The sequence below is a fragment of the Ischnura elegans genome, chromosome 4 (assembly GCF_921293095.1).
Source record: "Ischnura elegans chromosome 4, ioIscEleg1.1, whole genome shotgun sequence".
In the NCBI taxonomy this organism is placed as follows: Eukaryota; Metazoa; Arthropoda; class Insecta; order Odonata; family Coenagrionidae; genus Ischnura; species Ischnura elegans.
Window position 1 is genome coordinate 34,975,519 of NC_060249.1, and position 17,371 is coordinate 34,992,889.

General features: G+C 39.5%; 2 protein-coding genes across 2 annotated transcripts in view; both read left to right on the forward strand.

The window, feature by feature from the left end:
* The window catches only part of LOC124157262, a 29,211-nt gene extending 22,763 nt beyond the window's left edge, over positions 1–6,448 (forward strand). The window contains exons 8-9 of the mRNA XM_046531831.1: positions 3,068–3,289; positions 5,009–6,448. Of these exons, the coding sequence (XP_046387787.1) occupies positions 3,068–3,289; positions 5,009–5,591 (805 nt within the window). The 3' untranslated portion in view covers positions 5,592–6,448. The remainder of the gene's footprint in view (positions 1–3,067; positions 3,290–5,008) is intronic.
* A 1,955-nt stretch (positions 6,449–8,403) lies between these two features.
* The window catches only part of LOC124156849 (extracellular tyrosine-protein kinase PKDCC-like), a 56,301-nt gene continuing 47,333 nt past the window's right edge, over positions 8,404–17,371 (forward strand). Inside the window, exon 1 of the mRNA XM_046531341.1 lies at positions 8,404–9,663. Coding sequence (XP_046387297.1) covers positions 9,055–9,663 — 609 coding nt within the window. The 5' untranslated portion in view covers positions 8,404–9,054. The remainder of the gene's footprint in view (positions 9,664–17,371) is intronic.

The window sequence follows — 17,371 nt, forward strand, 5'->3', positions numbered from 1 at the left end:
CCTCCTTAGTACGGTGATTTCTCTCGGTTCCGGTACCATCCGAACAAAATACAGGTAAAAGTATTTGGTTAGTACGTCTGAAAAAGTTGCGATTTCCTGGTTAGTGTGCGCAATTGCTTGCCATGACGCAACCCGCAATTTAACCCTCGGAATTCATGATTTAATTTAGTATTATGAGCCACTGACATTCTTACATTCATTCCACATCTGTCTTTCTACTGCTGTGATTTATCCAATTGCATTTCTCAATTCTTTTGACGTGATGAAAAAAAAAATGCAGCCATTTTTCGGGAATGTCTGACAATGCAAAACTGCACCCAATGAGAGACCCCAATTTTCCCCACCCTGAGCTCCTCACTTCTGTTGCCTTTTGAGTGCCACATACTGCACAAATTTCACGAGTGGGCAGTTGTTGCCATTGCACGAGTTATCGTAGCGAGGGCAGTTAAATTACAATTGAAATGGAGAGAAAACAAATAGTGAAGCATATTACAATTTTAGAAAAGATTGAAATTCTCGAGGAAGTGGAGCGAAATCCACTCGTAAAGCGAGAGGAATTAGCGGGAAGATGAAACATTCCTGCATCCACATTATGCACGATTGTAAGAAACAGCAAAAAAATCATAAGTCAGTGTGACAAAAAGCGAAAGCGCGTTCACGACAGGAAATTTCCAGAATTGGAAGATGTTCTTCTTAAATGGTACAAACAAGCACAAAGTTCGAATGTGCCATTTGATGGTTCCATTATTAAAGAAAAGGCAATGCATTTGGCTGTGAAAATGGGCATTGAAAATTTCCATGCCTCCAATGGCTGGATTGATAGTTTTAAAAAGAGACATGGATTAGTTTACAGATGTGTGCGAGGTGAGGCAGCCAGTGTAAATTATTACCAGAATGAACTTACGCATTTAAAGGAGAAAAATGCCATGGTGGAAAATTAAACAAAGAAAGACCGACAGTTTTGTTGTGCTGCAATGAGAGTGGGACTGACAAGCTAATGCCCCTTGTTATTGGAAAATCCAAATACCCAAGGTGTTTCAAGAACTTTCGAACCTTCCCCTACCAATATACAGCTAACCCTTCAGCGTGGATGATGACCTCTATTTCCGAAACCTTTTTGTGTGGCTTTTATGCCAAACTAGGAGAAAAAATAGAAAGATTTTACTTTTTATCGATGAATGCGCTGCTCATCCCATTGATACCAGTTACCTAAGGAACATTCAAGTGGAATTCTTTCCAGCAAACACAACGAGTCACCTTCAGCACCTTGACCAAGGCATCATCCGGCGTTTCAAGCAAAAATACAGAAAATTACTTGTGCAAAAGAGGCTGACAAATCTTCAACCAGCTGAGCGGAAGATAGATGTTATGCATGCCATACGCTTCGTCAAATATGCATGGGATTCCGTAACCAAAGAGAATATCACCAGTTGCTTTAAAGCTGCTGGATTTAATCGTCTAGAGTGTGAAGTAGAGGATCACACAATAGAAAAAGCAGAAATTACTCCTTTTCCCCAATAAAGAGTGGTGTCAAATTGCTTGAGAGGTTATTTCAATTAGTATTGCTAGTGTGATGATGATCTCACTGTTTGCCAAACCATGTCAATCGATGAAATTCAGGAACAGGAGTTGAAAGAAAACAAAGATGGAAGCGATGAAGATGATGCTGAGGAAGGAAATGAGTCTTATCCAGTTCCCACTTTATCTAAAGCAGTCGAGGCTATGGTGCATCATTACTTGACTACTGTTGCGGGAGCAGACGATGCTCTGTATCTCCACGCAAAGCTTTGCGTAAAAATACTTGATCTCGGCACAAGAAATAGAAAGCAGACGACATTAGACAAATTTTTTAAGTACCATATTTGTCTGAACATAGTCCCCCCTTTTTTTCAAAAATGCCAATGGTAAGAGTAAAGAGGGGACTATATTCAGATGCATTTTAATAATTTTTCCCAAAACTGAAGCCTCGAAATTAAAGTGGGGGACTCTATTCAGAGGGGGACTATATCCAGAGGGGGACAATATTAGGAGAAATACGTTAAATTACAACTATAATATAAAAATCTTATTGTAATGATGTTATAATCTAACAGTCTTGTGTGTTGTTGATCGATATATCGATCGATATAACAATCGATATGGTTTCATTCCAGAAGCGAATGTGTACGGCTGTTGCCGTAATTTAAGATCAATAAAATTTTGCCCAATTTTTATGATGTTTAATAACAACCAATTGACATACTCAGTGTTGTCGTTATATTCTCCGAGTACGGTATGAGAAAGAAGAAATCACTTAGCTTCACTTGTCCTCTTTCTATAAATGTGCATATAGGATAAATCACAGGAGATTGACAGAGTTTTCATGTAATTGTCTTAGGGAAATCTAGGAAACAATGCGATTGTTATTCACATGGTATTGTTTTTCAATTTAGTGCTCATTTTCTTGATTTTAAATGTGAAAAGAGTTCAGGAAGGCAATCCTACGAGAACTACCGATAGTAATTGTAATTGTGATGACTTTTCCACAGAGATTGCAATTACCCCAACTGCTATTATTTACTTTCCTTGTTAGCAATTTTTCCTCATCAGTACGTTCATTTTTTGTGATCCCCTCAGAAACGTTGTAAACAAGTTCTACAGTATTTTGTCGTAAGCACTAAAAACCTCAGCAAACTTAGAATCCAATGGTTCAGTGGAAAATTGATACTCTTGTGTGCTGTAGAATTTAAGCAACAGAGGGGTAGGGGAGCATAGGGGGCAGTAGGGACTGGTAGGATAGGAAGAGGAGCTTAGTTGACCAGCTGGTCAGAAAAGTGTTCACTTGATTGGTGAACTTAAAAAATATATTTTAGGAATACAAAAGCCACTGTAAAATATGGGGGAGTAGGTATATTTCACTACGATATTTCACTTTGCAAAATTGATGAAGAGTCTGGGATCAATAGAATTTGATTGCCATTTCAGCTTGCTCCTTGGCATTGGTATATTATTTTTGCAGAGCCAGCATTGCTTTGCTGCTAAGACGCAGAACACTATGGTACTTAATATAAATTCCCTTATATTTTAGGTTCCTTCAAAAAATGCTTGGTGGTTTTCCAGATTACAATGTAACAATTAACTCAAGAAAAATTTACACAAATTTAAGTGGCTATAAAGACAATGATTTTATCACTTTTTGGGGGTTTGCCCTTGACCCAAAGACAGGACATGCCATCGGCCACTTTGCTGGTAATCCAGACAGAGATTTATGTGACACTATGAAGCTGAGTGTTCTGAAGGATCCATGGAGGTAAGGTGGATTTTTTATTATTGAATGACGGTCAGTTGAAGTCTCTTCACCTCTTTCTGTTACACTTGTTGTCTATTTCCTCAAAGTTGTTTATAATATCCTAGTATGAGAAATTGTAGATATGCATAAGTGAGTTGTATACATTTTTTAACTCTGTAAAGTCTGCCATTCTTGTCTATATGATACCCCAACGGAATCATATATGTATGTAGTAGCCATGCTGTGCCCTGATACCTCACTGAGCTCCTATATCAAGATGAAATCCAGCAGACTGGATTGTAAATTAAAACTTAAGAGCAATTTTTTGCAAACACTTTTATTCAAGTGAACAGTTTCATCATATTGTATTATCGTTAGGTGACTTTTTATAAAAAATGTCATTATAACACCCTAGAGGGGAAACAATTAGGGAAGAGACTGAGGAGGGAGGGAAGAGGAGGTGGAGGTGCTTGAGGGAAGAATACAGAACCAGTGAGTTTGGAAATAAGAAGAAGGAATAGCGTTTTGCAGGAATGCAACACAAGGGTTCAAAACAATCACACAATCGTAGTAAACACCTTCAGAAGAATTACGGCTGCGAGGACAAGGTTCTCTAGACTGTTTCTGGAAAGTCCACTGAGGATTGAGGGGGAGGGAAGTTTGGCTGTTAAGGCCGCTTTCAGGCTAGCCAACTTTTCACCATCCACGGCACAGCTACGTGCCTTCAAATAACCATAGGTATCTATGGATGTCTTCGAATGAGTCGAATCACTCCGTCAGGTTCGCAGCTAGGAATTAAAGCCAGGGGGGGTTTTTTAGGAGCAACTAATACTGGGGAGGGTATGGAATATTAGAGGTGTGGGTACCCTCCCCCAGAAAATTTTTAAGATAAATGGTTCAAAATGGTGAGTTTTACGGCTTTCTAAGGGATATTTCATAAATCCTTACACTATTCTAAAAGTAATATTTATACAATTTAGTGAAGTAGATTAAAAATTTCTCCGAGTTCTGGGAGAGGTTTTATCCCCCAAACTCCCCCTCTTGCTGTGCCAGTTAACTCTGTTAATGGCCCAGTGCCGTCATCACCATTGTGCCCATTTCAGTCCGGCCTGGTACTGCACCGTCTATGGCATGAAACATAATGGCGTACACACAGTGCTACCTTGAGGCTGCTTTCAGACGCGACGACTTTTCACTGGCCGCTGTTCACAGCACGGTGCAGCGAAATTCAGGTCTCTTTCAGACAAGACAACTCTGCATTCCACGGCAACCGGCTAAAAGTTGTCTCATCTGAAAGCGGCCTAAGTTTTTCATGAGTCCTTCTGAGTCTGCGTTATGCACAAGGTGGCACTGCATTGAACATTGTGGGAAGGAAGAGGGTGGTGGTTTTTTTCCCAGTCAGTGTATTGAAGCTGGTGGGAACGGTGCTGGGTTAGGAATAGGAGAGGATTTTGTCCACGGGCCAGTGCACAAGGGTTCTCACATATAAACGTTATGTACACAGAATAAGAGGGGAGTTTGGGGCAGAACCAATAATTGGATATACAGTCAAATAGAGGACACCACCCTGCAAATTGTTCTCAATCATTCAGGTTATTCTAAAGTTTTGTTTGCAGTGAAATGTCTGCATATTCAATGACAGTCATTTGAAAAAGTTGTCAATTACATATAATGTAACTTAACTTCCTGGTAAAATGTAATTCTAGGACTGTTTGATTCAAATTGTCTTTCTCTGAATAGGTTGCTGAAATCAACATTGTTGTTTGGCAACACCAAATTGTGTCTCCTTACTATGAATCCTGACCACAATAGAAAAAGGATTCTTCTGTGCAATGTCTTCAGAGCAGCATTGTGGCTGGCAGCCCGGTATCATGCTATTGCTAAAGTGGTCCTCAAGAGTTTAGGGCTGAAAGTGAGACTATTGAAAGATGGAAATACTTCAAAGCCATCTCTTCAAAATAATATTCCTGACTGCCCTCCCAATGTAGTGGATCCATGTACTGCTCCAAAAAATGAAGCTAAAGGAGAAAAGAAATACCTCAATAACCAAATATTGTTGACAAACTATATAAAAAACAGAGTCAGATTTTTATTTCGGTGCATTGAAAAGTTGAAGGAAAAACATGGAATTGAGACAAGACTAACTGCTGAAGAAATTGAGTGGCTGTCATATAAAGCATTTAAGGTTATTCTTGGGAGAAATGGAGGGTATTATCCGGAGGTTATGAAGAGGATTAAATTGCTGCAAAAGGGTGTTGCTAAACGGTTGGCAGATGAAAAGATCACCGAGCTGCAAGACATTGCCGAGATATGCCAAAAATAAGACCTGGATCCATGGAGACTTTATCTTCACTCACAATTTATTGTAAGATAAAATCTTATTTTTTAATTTCCTAATACAATATTTTTCACTCATCCAGAAATGTATTTTTATCTTACAGTGGGATAGTAAGTACACTTGCCCTATCTCATACATGAGCAATACATGAGCCAAAGAGTACTGAATATCAGTGAGCTTGTTTTAATCCACAATTTAACATTGGAATGAAAAGTGCTCTCAATGACTCTCCAGATAGATCCTCCTCAGCTTGCTGAAGTTCATGTCAAGTAGGAGCCTCAACAGGTTCAATTTACGCAGCTTGTTCTGCACCATTATCTGGGGTGTGCGGTCCAGGAGGGACATAAGCCACCTCCTGCCTTGTTTCTGAATTTCATCAGGAATCTTTGTGAGGCACCACTTGGTATGGACTGGATAGAAGATAATATCCTCATCAAGGTTCTGCTCCAAAGTGCAGTTTTTGGAACAGTCCACCACATTTATCGTCACGTTCGGCCCTAGCTGAAATATAATAAAAATAGGGGCTGTATGCATGAGTATTGTTAATTTCCTCATTATTTTTAATATTCATGCTTTTGCATTGTTGTTATCTCAAACATTTCTAGTAAAAAGATACTTTTTTGTGATTCACAGTGTAGTGTACAAACAAACCTTCTTCAGTCAGTTTACTAATTTTTGCTTAAACTTGCAAATGTTTTTGTGTTCAGAGGATGTAAAAGGAATACAATGATGTATGAGATTATTTATGGACTGATAAGATGGACTTATACTTTTTTGTGGCTTGTTTTATTATTTTTTTGTAATTCTTCTGTGATTGAGGATAAATCTTTTATGGGCCTGTTTTCCACCTTTATTATTAATCCTTTACAGAACCTGGTTATGGAAGTCAGCTCCCAAAATGAAAATAATCCTACAACCGTTCACATCAAAAGTGAAAGTGCTATTGAATCATTTCATTTTGTCAGAATGACAAAGGATTTATGTATAGTTCCGACTATGGTCTTTGCCACTATATAGTAAAAAAACAATTTTTTTCATAAAAACAACTTTTTCTTGTTATTGAACCTTAAGTTTTTACTTGCAACCGATTCAAATGCGAACAATTGGTGATACCACCTTGAAATTTAGGAAGGATTTTAGTTGGGAACTAATTTGGGGGCGTTAAACCCCATTAATGTTTCTTTGTAATTATTGTAAAGGAAGGTTCCACAAAAAAGATTTGTGTTGATTTACCTAAGCATTTCCTCTTCCTAATGACACGGGAGTGTGGAAACCTGTGGCAGTTGTACCAAATTATACAGCTGTTTGGAATAGACTTCAGTTATCAATATATTTTTGCTTTTAGATTTTTACAGCGATGAGAGTCACTTTTATCGACCATTTTTGGGTGCACTGCTGAATGGAGTTCATTCAAAAATCATTTATGCTACTGCATTAGTATATTTTTTTAATAAGTATAATATCTGCTTTGAGAAAAGAATAACATTTCTGCAGAAAAAACTGTTGCGGTCCACTGAACTGATGCTACAAAATTGGAAAGTTTTTTCCAGAACCGTGAACTGAATTTTGATCAGCACTGCCTTAATCTCACACTGTCATTGAGACGGCATGAGTTACCACTAATGACACTTGAAAATTACGTCTATGAGATAAATGTAACCTGTTTCCTATATATAATCAAACGCAGGCACAGAAAAAGCTGGTATGCAGCCATAAAAGTACGTTTGGGTGGGTACTTGGGTGGTAAGCGAGTTGCCCATTCTCATATTTTGTTGTCAATTCGCATGCATCAGAAAACTATAATTTCATTAAATCAGCTATATATTCCGTTTGCATACCACTGGAAGTTAAATCCATCGTTTATTGGCAGACTTCATGAAATGTAACACTATCGAAATATGGCATAAGGGGAATGGAATGCCCTGGGCTAGTGATCTCCTCATCATATGTATCATGGGTAGTCGCCATAAAGGGAAAAATTTCTGGGGGCCAAACCCCTTGAGAGACACCCTCTGGAAACGTGCCTGACAGTCAGCATTGCTAAACATTAGGCTTCTTGCACTTCCACAGATTTTGGTTGACCGGTAAAAAACTAGCACACTGACTGACCACGACCCGGTACCGATAAAAAGTCGGTTGATCACAACAACTAGGCAGGTGATCGTTTGATCGGTTAAAATCCGGCGTAAGTGCTAGCAGCCCTTACAGGTTTATTACCGGCCTATATTTTAACGGTACAAGGGCATACCCAGGATTATAGCTAGGGGGGGGGGGGCAAGCCATGGTCTAGGAGGGAGGGGGCAAACCAAGTAGTGACATTAGTTTATGACATTATTTCCTTGAATAAATAGTAACATTTTATTAACATATCTTATACTAAAACATACCATCTTTCGTGGGTTTAAGGTAAATTTGTTGAATTCTTTCATTTCAATTCAGTACTGATTTTGCTTAAAGACTTTTGCTTCTAGGGGGGTAGCTGTCCCTCGCTGGGTATGCCCTTGTATCGGTAGTATCGGCTGCTTGCCCCTAAGCCGGATTTTAACCGGTAAAACGAAAATCGCTTGTCTGGCTGTCGTGATCCACAGTGGCAATGACCAGCGGCTAATCGAATATTTATCGGTACCGGTGCGTGCTCGGTTAGTGTGCAAGCTCCCATGCCCTCCGATTGTTCACGATTAGTATGTGGACGGCCGATATTTTACCGACCGTTCAAAATCGAAGTTTGTACAAAGAGCCTTACTGTGGGCACAGAGGTTCACGCAGCGGGAGGGGTAAAGGGAAGACGATATCACGGCGCAGGCGCCAGTCCCAAAGCGAGAGATATTCTCCCGATCGCGTTCGCTATCGGCAGAGTCGACCCTGACGCCGCGGCGTGAACAGGTCACCCGTTATTCCCTGTGCTCTCCTGCTCTCGCACACCCCTTCTCGTTAATATTCAAACGCAAACTCTTTCGCGGCAGCTCCCTCACCGGAAACCTAAACGCAATCGGGGAGAAGTGATTAAATAGTGTCCCCATTTCCACATTTGTTAAAATAATGAATTAAATACGTTTACTGCAAGCGTAACGAATGGACGTCTAACGGATGGCACCTCAGAATCGGACACAGGCGTGTGTATTTCATACATCAGGCTACCGGTGAAAGTGCCTTTCTCTGCGTCACCCCGTAACGCGCGGATTTTGAGGGTGTCCAAGGACTTCACCCGGATTTGAACCCGGTCCCCTTCAGTAAACAACCAAACACGCGTAACCACCAGGTCACCAAGTTCACACCCAGTGCAACTGTGGACAAAAATAATATCAAGTTCACTGTCACTGAATTATGGAGAGAACGATAGAAATTCGTTCACAGCAGCCCATTGTGAAAACGTAGTAAACTTATTCTCAGCAGCAAAAGGGTGAAGCACCGTCCGCCGCGAAACGGTAATGTCCTTTAGGTGTTCGCGATGACAGCATGCCCGTGCTCAGCTGTGATGTTTCTCTGCATCGTATCATACGGCTGTCTCCTCGGAATGGCCGTCGCCTTACTCTTCTGGCCCGGGTTCGAACTGACCGAAAGGGAGGAGGCCACGCTCTCGAGGGCTTGTGAGGGTATTGGCAGGCGACAGGGCCGACCAGCCGCGGTCTTCGGCCCCGTCTTTCGCCACCCTTTGACCATCCCGACCTCGGGAGTCGGGCGCGGAGCTGCCGACATCCCTCTCGCTCACTCCTGGGAACGAGTCGACGCCGATGCGAAGAACGAGAGCGCCGGCGAGAGAGACGACGACTTCTTGGGCGGAGGCGGTGATTCCGCCGGCGTCAGGGACCTCGAGTGCTCCGCTGTGTACTCCGCGACGGATCTCGAGTTTGTGGCTGGCGGATGGACGAAGGCCGTTTACAAGGCCAGGGTGTGGGGTCATGACGTAGCGATAAAGACGGTCAATCTCAACGGGCTTGACTTTCGAGAGTGTCGGAGGGGTGGAGGGTCCCTGTCGAGCTGCTACAGGAGGGCCGCGGTCAAGATCCTCAGGGAGATGGTGCTTCTGCGACAGCTGAGGCACGAAAACATTGTTCAGGTAAGACAATGACAATTAATTAATGGCCTTCTGTACTCGTGCTACCCGAAGATATTTTGAAGATCTATGGTGGTATGGTATTTGGAGGAGGCGACCGACAGCCGAGGTTATTTGCGCCATGAGGGAAGGGTACGGAAGGAAGGGTTGAGAAAAACCTGGCGTCGGCACCTGCTCTTAATGAAAGGCGTCAAGGGGGTCACGGCTTAACGTCCCATCCGACGGACGAGTATTGCGCTTGGAATATCCTCCACACAACATTCAAGCGGGGAACTCTGAAAATTTTCTGCCACCGCCGGGATTTGAACCCGAGCCTCCGGGGTGGGAAGCCAGCACTAGCCACCACACCAACCCGATCCCCTTCTTCTTCCCTGATTCCCCTCAAAGCTAAAATTTTTAAGAGAAAGTGTGCATCGATTTCTGGTTGATGCCAACAAGATAATGAAGAGTGGGAAATCGGTTTATTTGGTTCAAACTTCATTCGTTACTTGTATGATACTACTGCACTGATGTAGATATTCGAATTAATGTAATTTTTTATCATGGGTGTTTTTTCTGTCTCTCTTTCATTCATTTATTTAAATCTAATACTGTCACCACGCAATAGCCTACTTGTTGCAATATGTAATAAATTAATAAATATGCATACCGATCCGGTGCATGAACGCTAGTACCCAAAAGTAGTTTATTTTTTCTACTAGCTTTTTTTTCTTCAATTCCGAAGCTGAGATAGGAAAATATTGTCCAAGAGCAAAAATTGATAATTAAGCATTTTATTCTCGAGGTTGGTATCAATGCTGATGCGGTGCAAGAAAGGTGACACCAAGTAGCAGACTCCTTTATCTAGGGATTTTTCAGTTTAATCAATTCTTTTGTCCTCCCGCCTCAGCATTCTTATAGCATCTTATTCATCGCTTTGGTATACTACTTCATCAACGGAATTGTAATGAATGGTAAGGAAAGTATGTGAAAGTACTTAAATAATTGATTAGGAAATACGTTACGTTGTAATTGATTAGGAATGTACGTTTATAATTCCAAGGAAATGAGCGTACGTTTTGAACCCAATATCCGATGAAAATTTCTTGCGTTAATTCCAACGTACATATATTCAAGAATGGACTGATTTTTTTGCTAACTCAAGTCTTTGGTAAGATAATTAGTGAAAAACGCGGATGGCATGGATCCTTATTAGAGAATAATTAAGGAAACAATAAAAGGCAAATAATTTATGCTGTATCTGAATAATTCGTATTTGTTTACATGTGCCACTGTGAATTTGATGTTAAGCACGGTTTATTTTCCCACGATTGCGCTAAGCGTTGCTTTTGTTTTGCAGAAAATCCGTGGAGGTAAACTTGTCTGATCAACGCTAATCGACAGCGAGGTAGATCGAGTATTAGGGCAAAATTAAACCTAAGGGCGTCAGAGGGTTGAAGTGCCTTATCCCTTCCAACAGTGCATTTCAATAGTTCCGTTAGGGCGATTTTTATATTTTTTTCACTCAAAAATTCTGCCATTTCGAATGTCTTATCTCTAATTCTCGCAGATCACCAGTATTTTGTACAACATTCTTGGTGAACTACGGAGAGATACTCGAATCTTTGCAGGTCGTAAAGTAAACACTCCTCTCTTCTGTTGCAGGAGCATTGCTAGGCTACCCTAGTTTCATACGTGCAGGTTGGGTTGCATAATTACAACTAGAAAATTTCTTGATTCTGGTTCGTCATTAATTTATTTCCAATTACCCCGTAAACACCACATAACGGCCTAAACATCGGGGTTACTAACTATCGCTAACTTGGAAAAAATTAATGAAGAACATCCATGACCTGAATAGAGGTAAACTCCCTAGGCGGGACACGTACCCGCGACCTCGAGTTTAACAGGCGAGGATTTTACCCCGCCGTAGAGCATTCATAAGTTGAAAAAAAACAAAGGACCCCATACTATACTAGGCGCTCTTCGAAGGTATTTTACAACGTAGCTTCGGTTATACAAATATACAGTCGGAACTCATTCATCAACATGTGGTGGGATAAAACAATTCCTATTTACAGCCTGGCGAGCCAAGCCCACGCATGCAATTTAAGCCGAGATAAGAGGACAAAAGTCGGGTGCGTGAAAAAAGGCAAAACGACCATTCAATGACTAATATTTCAAAGAGAGAAAAAAGACGTTCCAGTAAAAACTTTCTTGCATTTCCTCTACTTCAGTAATATTAAGTATTTCGAGGTCATGAAAATGTAGTTCCTTCGATAAAATTTCTGATTGATTTATTTTTCAAAAGTTTCACTCCACAGCAATAGTTTTGGCAGCATGCTTAGTATGGCAAATATTTTTAAAATATTTAAAATTGCCGGAATTCATAAAATCCTAGTCTTTCCTATGGTTAATGTATTCATTGTTTATTAAATAGCCGACTTCATTACCGTTGCCGAATTCAATTTAGAGTTACATTTCGGTCAGTCCCTTACGTTACCTTGAATCTGATTTTCTCAGTTGTTAACAAGTTTACATCATTTAAGTTAAAACCATTCCCTCGCAAAAAAATTCTATCTTGTGAAATTTTCGCCTAATTTTTGACGCAATAGGTCGATATAGATTCAACTATTCTTCTAAATGTCAGTCGACGGCAAGTGAAAAATAGTTGAGCCTATTTCGGGTTTTAGTTATTTACATTTCCACATTCCATTGACTGACATTTGGAAGAATGGCTGAACCGATTTCGACCTATTGCGTCAAAAAATAAGCGAACATTTTTAATAAGACTCCAGTAAAATTCAGAATTTTTTTACCATGCCACTGACTGAATCACTCTACTAATGAAAGGATGATAACAGGTGCGAATCTAGGACGGCGATGATTTATAAACCCAGTAAAACGCTTGAGCTGACAGGTGAAATGTAAGTGCATGGAATACAAATCGCAGAGCAAGGAATAGACTATGAAGAGAGTAGGTTTGCTTTTGTTTGCCAATGTCCTTCTCCGTAAAAAAGGGTCAAAATTTATAATCTACGCTAGGGGTAAAAAACTTTAAAAACGAAGGGGCAGAGCGTTGAATAATATTTTTCTCGCTTTAGCCGGTACACATGAAAAATGCGTTGCATTTAGAAGCCCTAAATGCAACGCATTTTTCATGTATACCGGCTATTAATCCCTGCGTATTTCTTCGCAGTAGTTTTTTTAACAAAGTGCTACCACTTTTTTATTTGATTTTTCCTCGCATTAAATCTTTACTCCTAGTGTTCCTGGTTTCTTTTCGAGGTGCAACAATACGAATTTTGGTAAAATGAGAGAGAATTAGCCCTTTGCCTCTCTATTTTACATCTAATGGCTTACAGCAGCACACTTAATGAATCACAGTTTCTTCAACACTATGCTACTAAAGTTACATATGCGTGTTTCCCGGGATATAATGTGTATTTAGTTTTAACTTTGAAGTTAAGATGACTCTTACAGGGAATTTCATTAATTCTGGAAAGGGAAAGGTAAAACGGAACTTTGAAAAAATTTATTAATTTTTGCCCATTTTTAATTTATCAGCATTCTTTTATTTCCTTTTGTTACGATTCAGAAGTGATCCAAGATTTATGAATGATTTATGATGCATTGACCATGGCATTTAGAAACCTTTTCCATAACTTTTTCGATTTTATAACATTAGACATTATGATGGCGTAATACTTAAGAAATTAAGGTAATCCAACGAAGCATATACCACATTGTATACCTCGTGTACAATATGACATGGTATTTGGCGGAGGAGACGGACAGCTGAGGTTATTTGCGCCATGAGGGAAAGGTGGGGAAGGAACGGTGTAGAAATATCCGGCGTTTACTCTTTCCGAAAAACGCCAAGGGTACCACGGCTTAGCATACCATCCGACGGATAGTGTTGCGCTTGAAGTGTCCCCCACTTAACACTGAAGTAGGGTCCAGGCACTCTGAAAATTCTCTGCCACCGGCGGGCCTTGAACCCGGGCCCGCGGGGTGAGATGCCAGCACTGCAATCTGAACCCCATTTTTGTCGCCTGACTGTAATGAGAGGGCATTCTCCTCCAGTTTACAAGGGCACTCTTATTGACAACTACGCGGAGGATGTCTGAATGTATTTACTCTAAAAACAGACAGCTTTTTGGGAGTTAAATTACGTCATTCATTCATTAAATCACACGAATACGATCGAAGAATTGAAAAATACTGCTATTCTCTCATTTTAATAGAATTAAAAAAAATTGACAGCGTCCCGCACGCTGTCACACGGACATGTGTCTATAAAAAACAAAATGGAGGGATATTAGCCACTGAAGTTGATAAGGTAGTTATTGGTTGTTTTCTAAAAAAAAATTCTCAGCAGGGTATGATTTATGTTCGCTGATTAAAAACCGCGTCAACAATAACGGTTCGCTGCGAGAGAACTGAAGCATCATAAGACTGCAAATTGATAAGGTTCTCCTACCATGACAGGCATTCTAAAAAAAACATATTTTAAATGCCAAAAGATTGGACTCATTCCGAGTAAATTCTAAAGAACCGCAAGAGCATTCTTCCCAGCCATTCACGATGTGGGTCGAGTGTTTCCTTCACCGAGATTTTATAACATGAATTCAACCGTCAAAAATCACGTTCTTCGATATATCGAAGGATTTCTTCAACCGCGCCACCGTATTCACGCCCAGCAATACTCTATCTTATCATTTCTGTATTTCCCAATTCATATTTTTTTAACTACACTTCTTTTTCGGGACCACTACGGTGATTTATTGTGGACGTAATAAGAAATAAATTCTAGAGAACATATGGCATTCACGTGGAGTTACACATTTTTTTTACATTTCATTATGTGAGCTTTCATGGTCATCTCACGGCCATAACCTGCATGACCCATTCAATACTGCCATCGAAACATCATTCTTCAGCCGTCTCAAAGAGAGCGAATTCTAATAAATATCTAATCACGGTAACCACCACCTAATGATCTACACTTCTATTTATTTTCAATGCTGAAATATTACTAATTAATTGTTATTCATTGCTAACGTGGCGATAATTTTGAGAGCGTACCCAAATTTGATGGAAATTAACAGCGAATCTTATGCGTATCTTATTTGAGATCATACACTGCTAACGAAACAGGATTGATGTATGAAATATACAATTGCATTACCTGACGAGAAACTGAGTAACACTATACTCCTTAGTAGCACTATGCACTAATTTTAAAACGATGAGAAATTCCTAAAACATGAAGCTCATTTCCAGTTATAAGAAACAGGTTAAATTTTCATACGTGGATATATAGAAGAAAATAAAATGTGAAACTGATAATTTGAGTACTAGATAAAGATGTCACTAATAATTGAGAACTACGTTTCAATGGGTTGAGGAGTTATCACAATTTTATGCAATATCGAGTGATTTTATTTTATGAGGATAAAAAAACAGCAAGGAAGCACCTGCCACTAAAACTGCTCAGGTGAATAGTCTTAAGTTCGGTGCTACCAAATCAACAGAGCGAAAGAGTGAGAGCATTCTCCTCTCATTTTCCCTCAATTTTTCAGCATGAGAGATTGTGATTGAATTACAGCGTGGCACAACCTAATTTCGGTTCAATAAGTATACCAGCCGCTCTTAACTTATCATGGAATTGATTTGGAGGACAGGAAACTTTGTCAAAGGGTAGCATTATTCGCGAAATATAATGTATTATGAGAGAATAAATGGAATACAGGAATAATTCCAAGAATTATGAACTGTAAATATTTTAAAAAATAAATGTAAATATAAAAAAAATATTCCTAGTTTCATCACCACTAGCCGAAACTTAACCGTGGCAAGTAATTTTACGGCGTCTTTGATGAGGTGAATATATTACTTCTATTTTAATCGGAATACACCATTTAGGGAAGCAAAATAATTTCATGATGAATTATTAAGGAGTCGTCATTGAATTTCTGTCCTGCCTTCGAGTTGGGTCACGAAACGAATAGAAGTGGAGGCAGACTAAGAACAGGGAGGACAATTCAGAGTTTTCATAAAAGCATTATGCTGTTTTGAAAATTGTTAAAATGAAATCAAAATTACTTACAACTTACGTTTTTATATTTTACGAATTTATCGTCTCAAACAGTTTTTTGCTTGCATAACTAATGACTTTCATGTGTAACTTAAGCCGCTCGACAAGATGTAACCCGGCGTGGACATTAACCTACTCCTAAAGAAAGGCGCCAGGGGGACAAAGGCTTAACTTCCCATCCGACGGACGGGGTACTGCACTTCAAGTGGCCTCCTCAAAGCACTCAAGCAGGAATCGGGCAGCCCCTTGAAAATCTTTGCCACCCTATACCTACTATCTTCCAATGATTTATTAGCACCGCAGCATTCTTTTATGATAGGTAACCCAGTATATGAAAGAAAAGAAAAACGAAAGACGGGAGGGAATGGAAGGGGAAAGTAAAATTTTGGAAAGTGGAAATGTTTCTTAGAACAGCCACTTATATTAACCCTTTTAGTGCCAGCCTTTTTTACCTGGTATACGCGAAGAATTCCAGGGCTTTTTTGATGAATTTGCACGATTTTACTTAACATTTTATAAAAATTTTAATATGAATGTGTTGAAGCTAATTTTTTAAATTTAAACTTCTAATAGTTACGTCATTGATTAAAAAGTTCACCTATGTCGTTATCTCTTCTGTACAACTTGGGAAAAATATTTAATTTTTAAATTAATTTAAATACACCCGGCCGATAGATCGACCCGTGGTATTCTTCGCACATACCCCTCGGGCCGATAGATCGGCCGGATGCCACTAAAAGGGTTAAGAGAGAAGAGCATAGATGTTATTTCACTACCACGTCGAACAGTTTATCAGAGTAAACGACTAGGTCAAAATACTGATGCCATTGGTATAAGCGTAAACCTGTGTATGTGTAATCAGCGTCCGGTATTTATCAACCGTAATTGAAAGCCTATTTTACGGAAGTGAATCCGAAAGGTAAACAGATCATTTAAAATTGAAATCTTCTCTTAGAGCCCCAATTCTGGCAACAAACTACTTTCATTTCCAACCTTATTTTTCCATTGCTAAAAATATGTGTTTGGGTGGTTTGTGGAATCACGCAGAACTATCATTATTTTAAAAAATAACCAGTCCAACAATTGGATAACAAATCAGCGAGAGTTCTCACGGGGTAAAATTCCACAATTGAAAATTTAGTTAATCTGAATAATGTTAATTCGTAAAATGTGCAGATGTATGCAATATTTTTCCTTTATCATAAATAATTCAAAAAGCAAATATTTTTGTTCATAACATTACTCATAATCAAATTCAATTCCCATGGTTCGGTTGGCAAATAATATTGAAAATTAACAAGCATCACGATGCAATTTATCGTTCGTTCCATAGTTTAAATTAATTCCCAAGGTCCGATTGCAACATGATGACGAAAAAATATCATAACTCGTATTCTGTCGTGGAAAGGCACAGGTCCTCATAGTGTGTGGCGGAAGACGTATTTTTTGCGAGGACAGTGGTGGAAATGTAGAAAAGCGTTTGGAGTTCCGTATTCGCAACAAAAAGATGAACACAGTTTTTCTCCAGGTGTAGAATAAAGCGTATTAGTAGACCACCTTTAAAAGATTAAAGGGGATCGGATCATTAACCGACAAAAGTTAGAGAAGTCATCCAGGTGCCTATTCTAACGG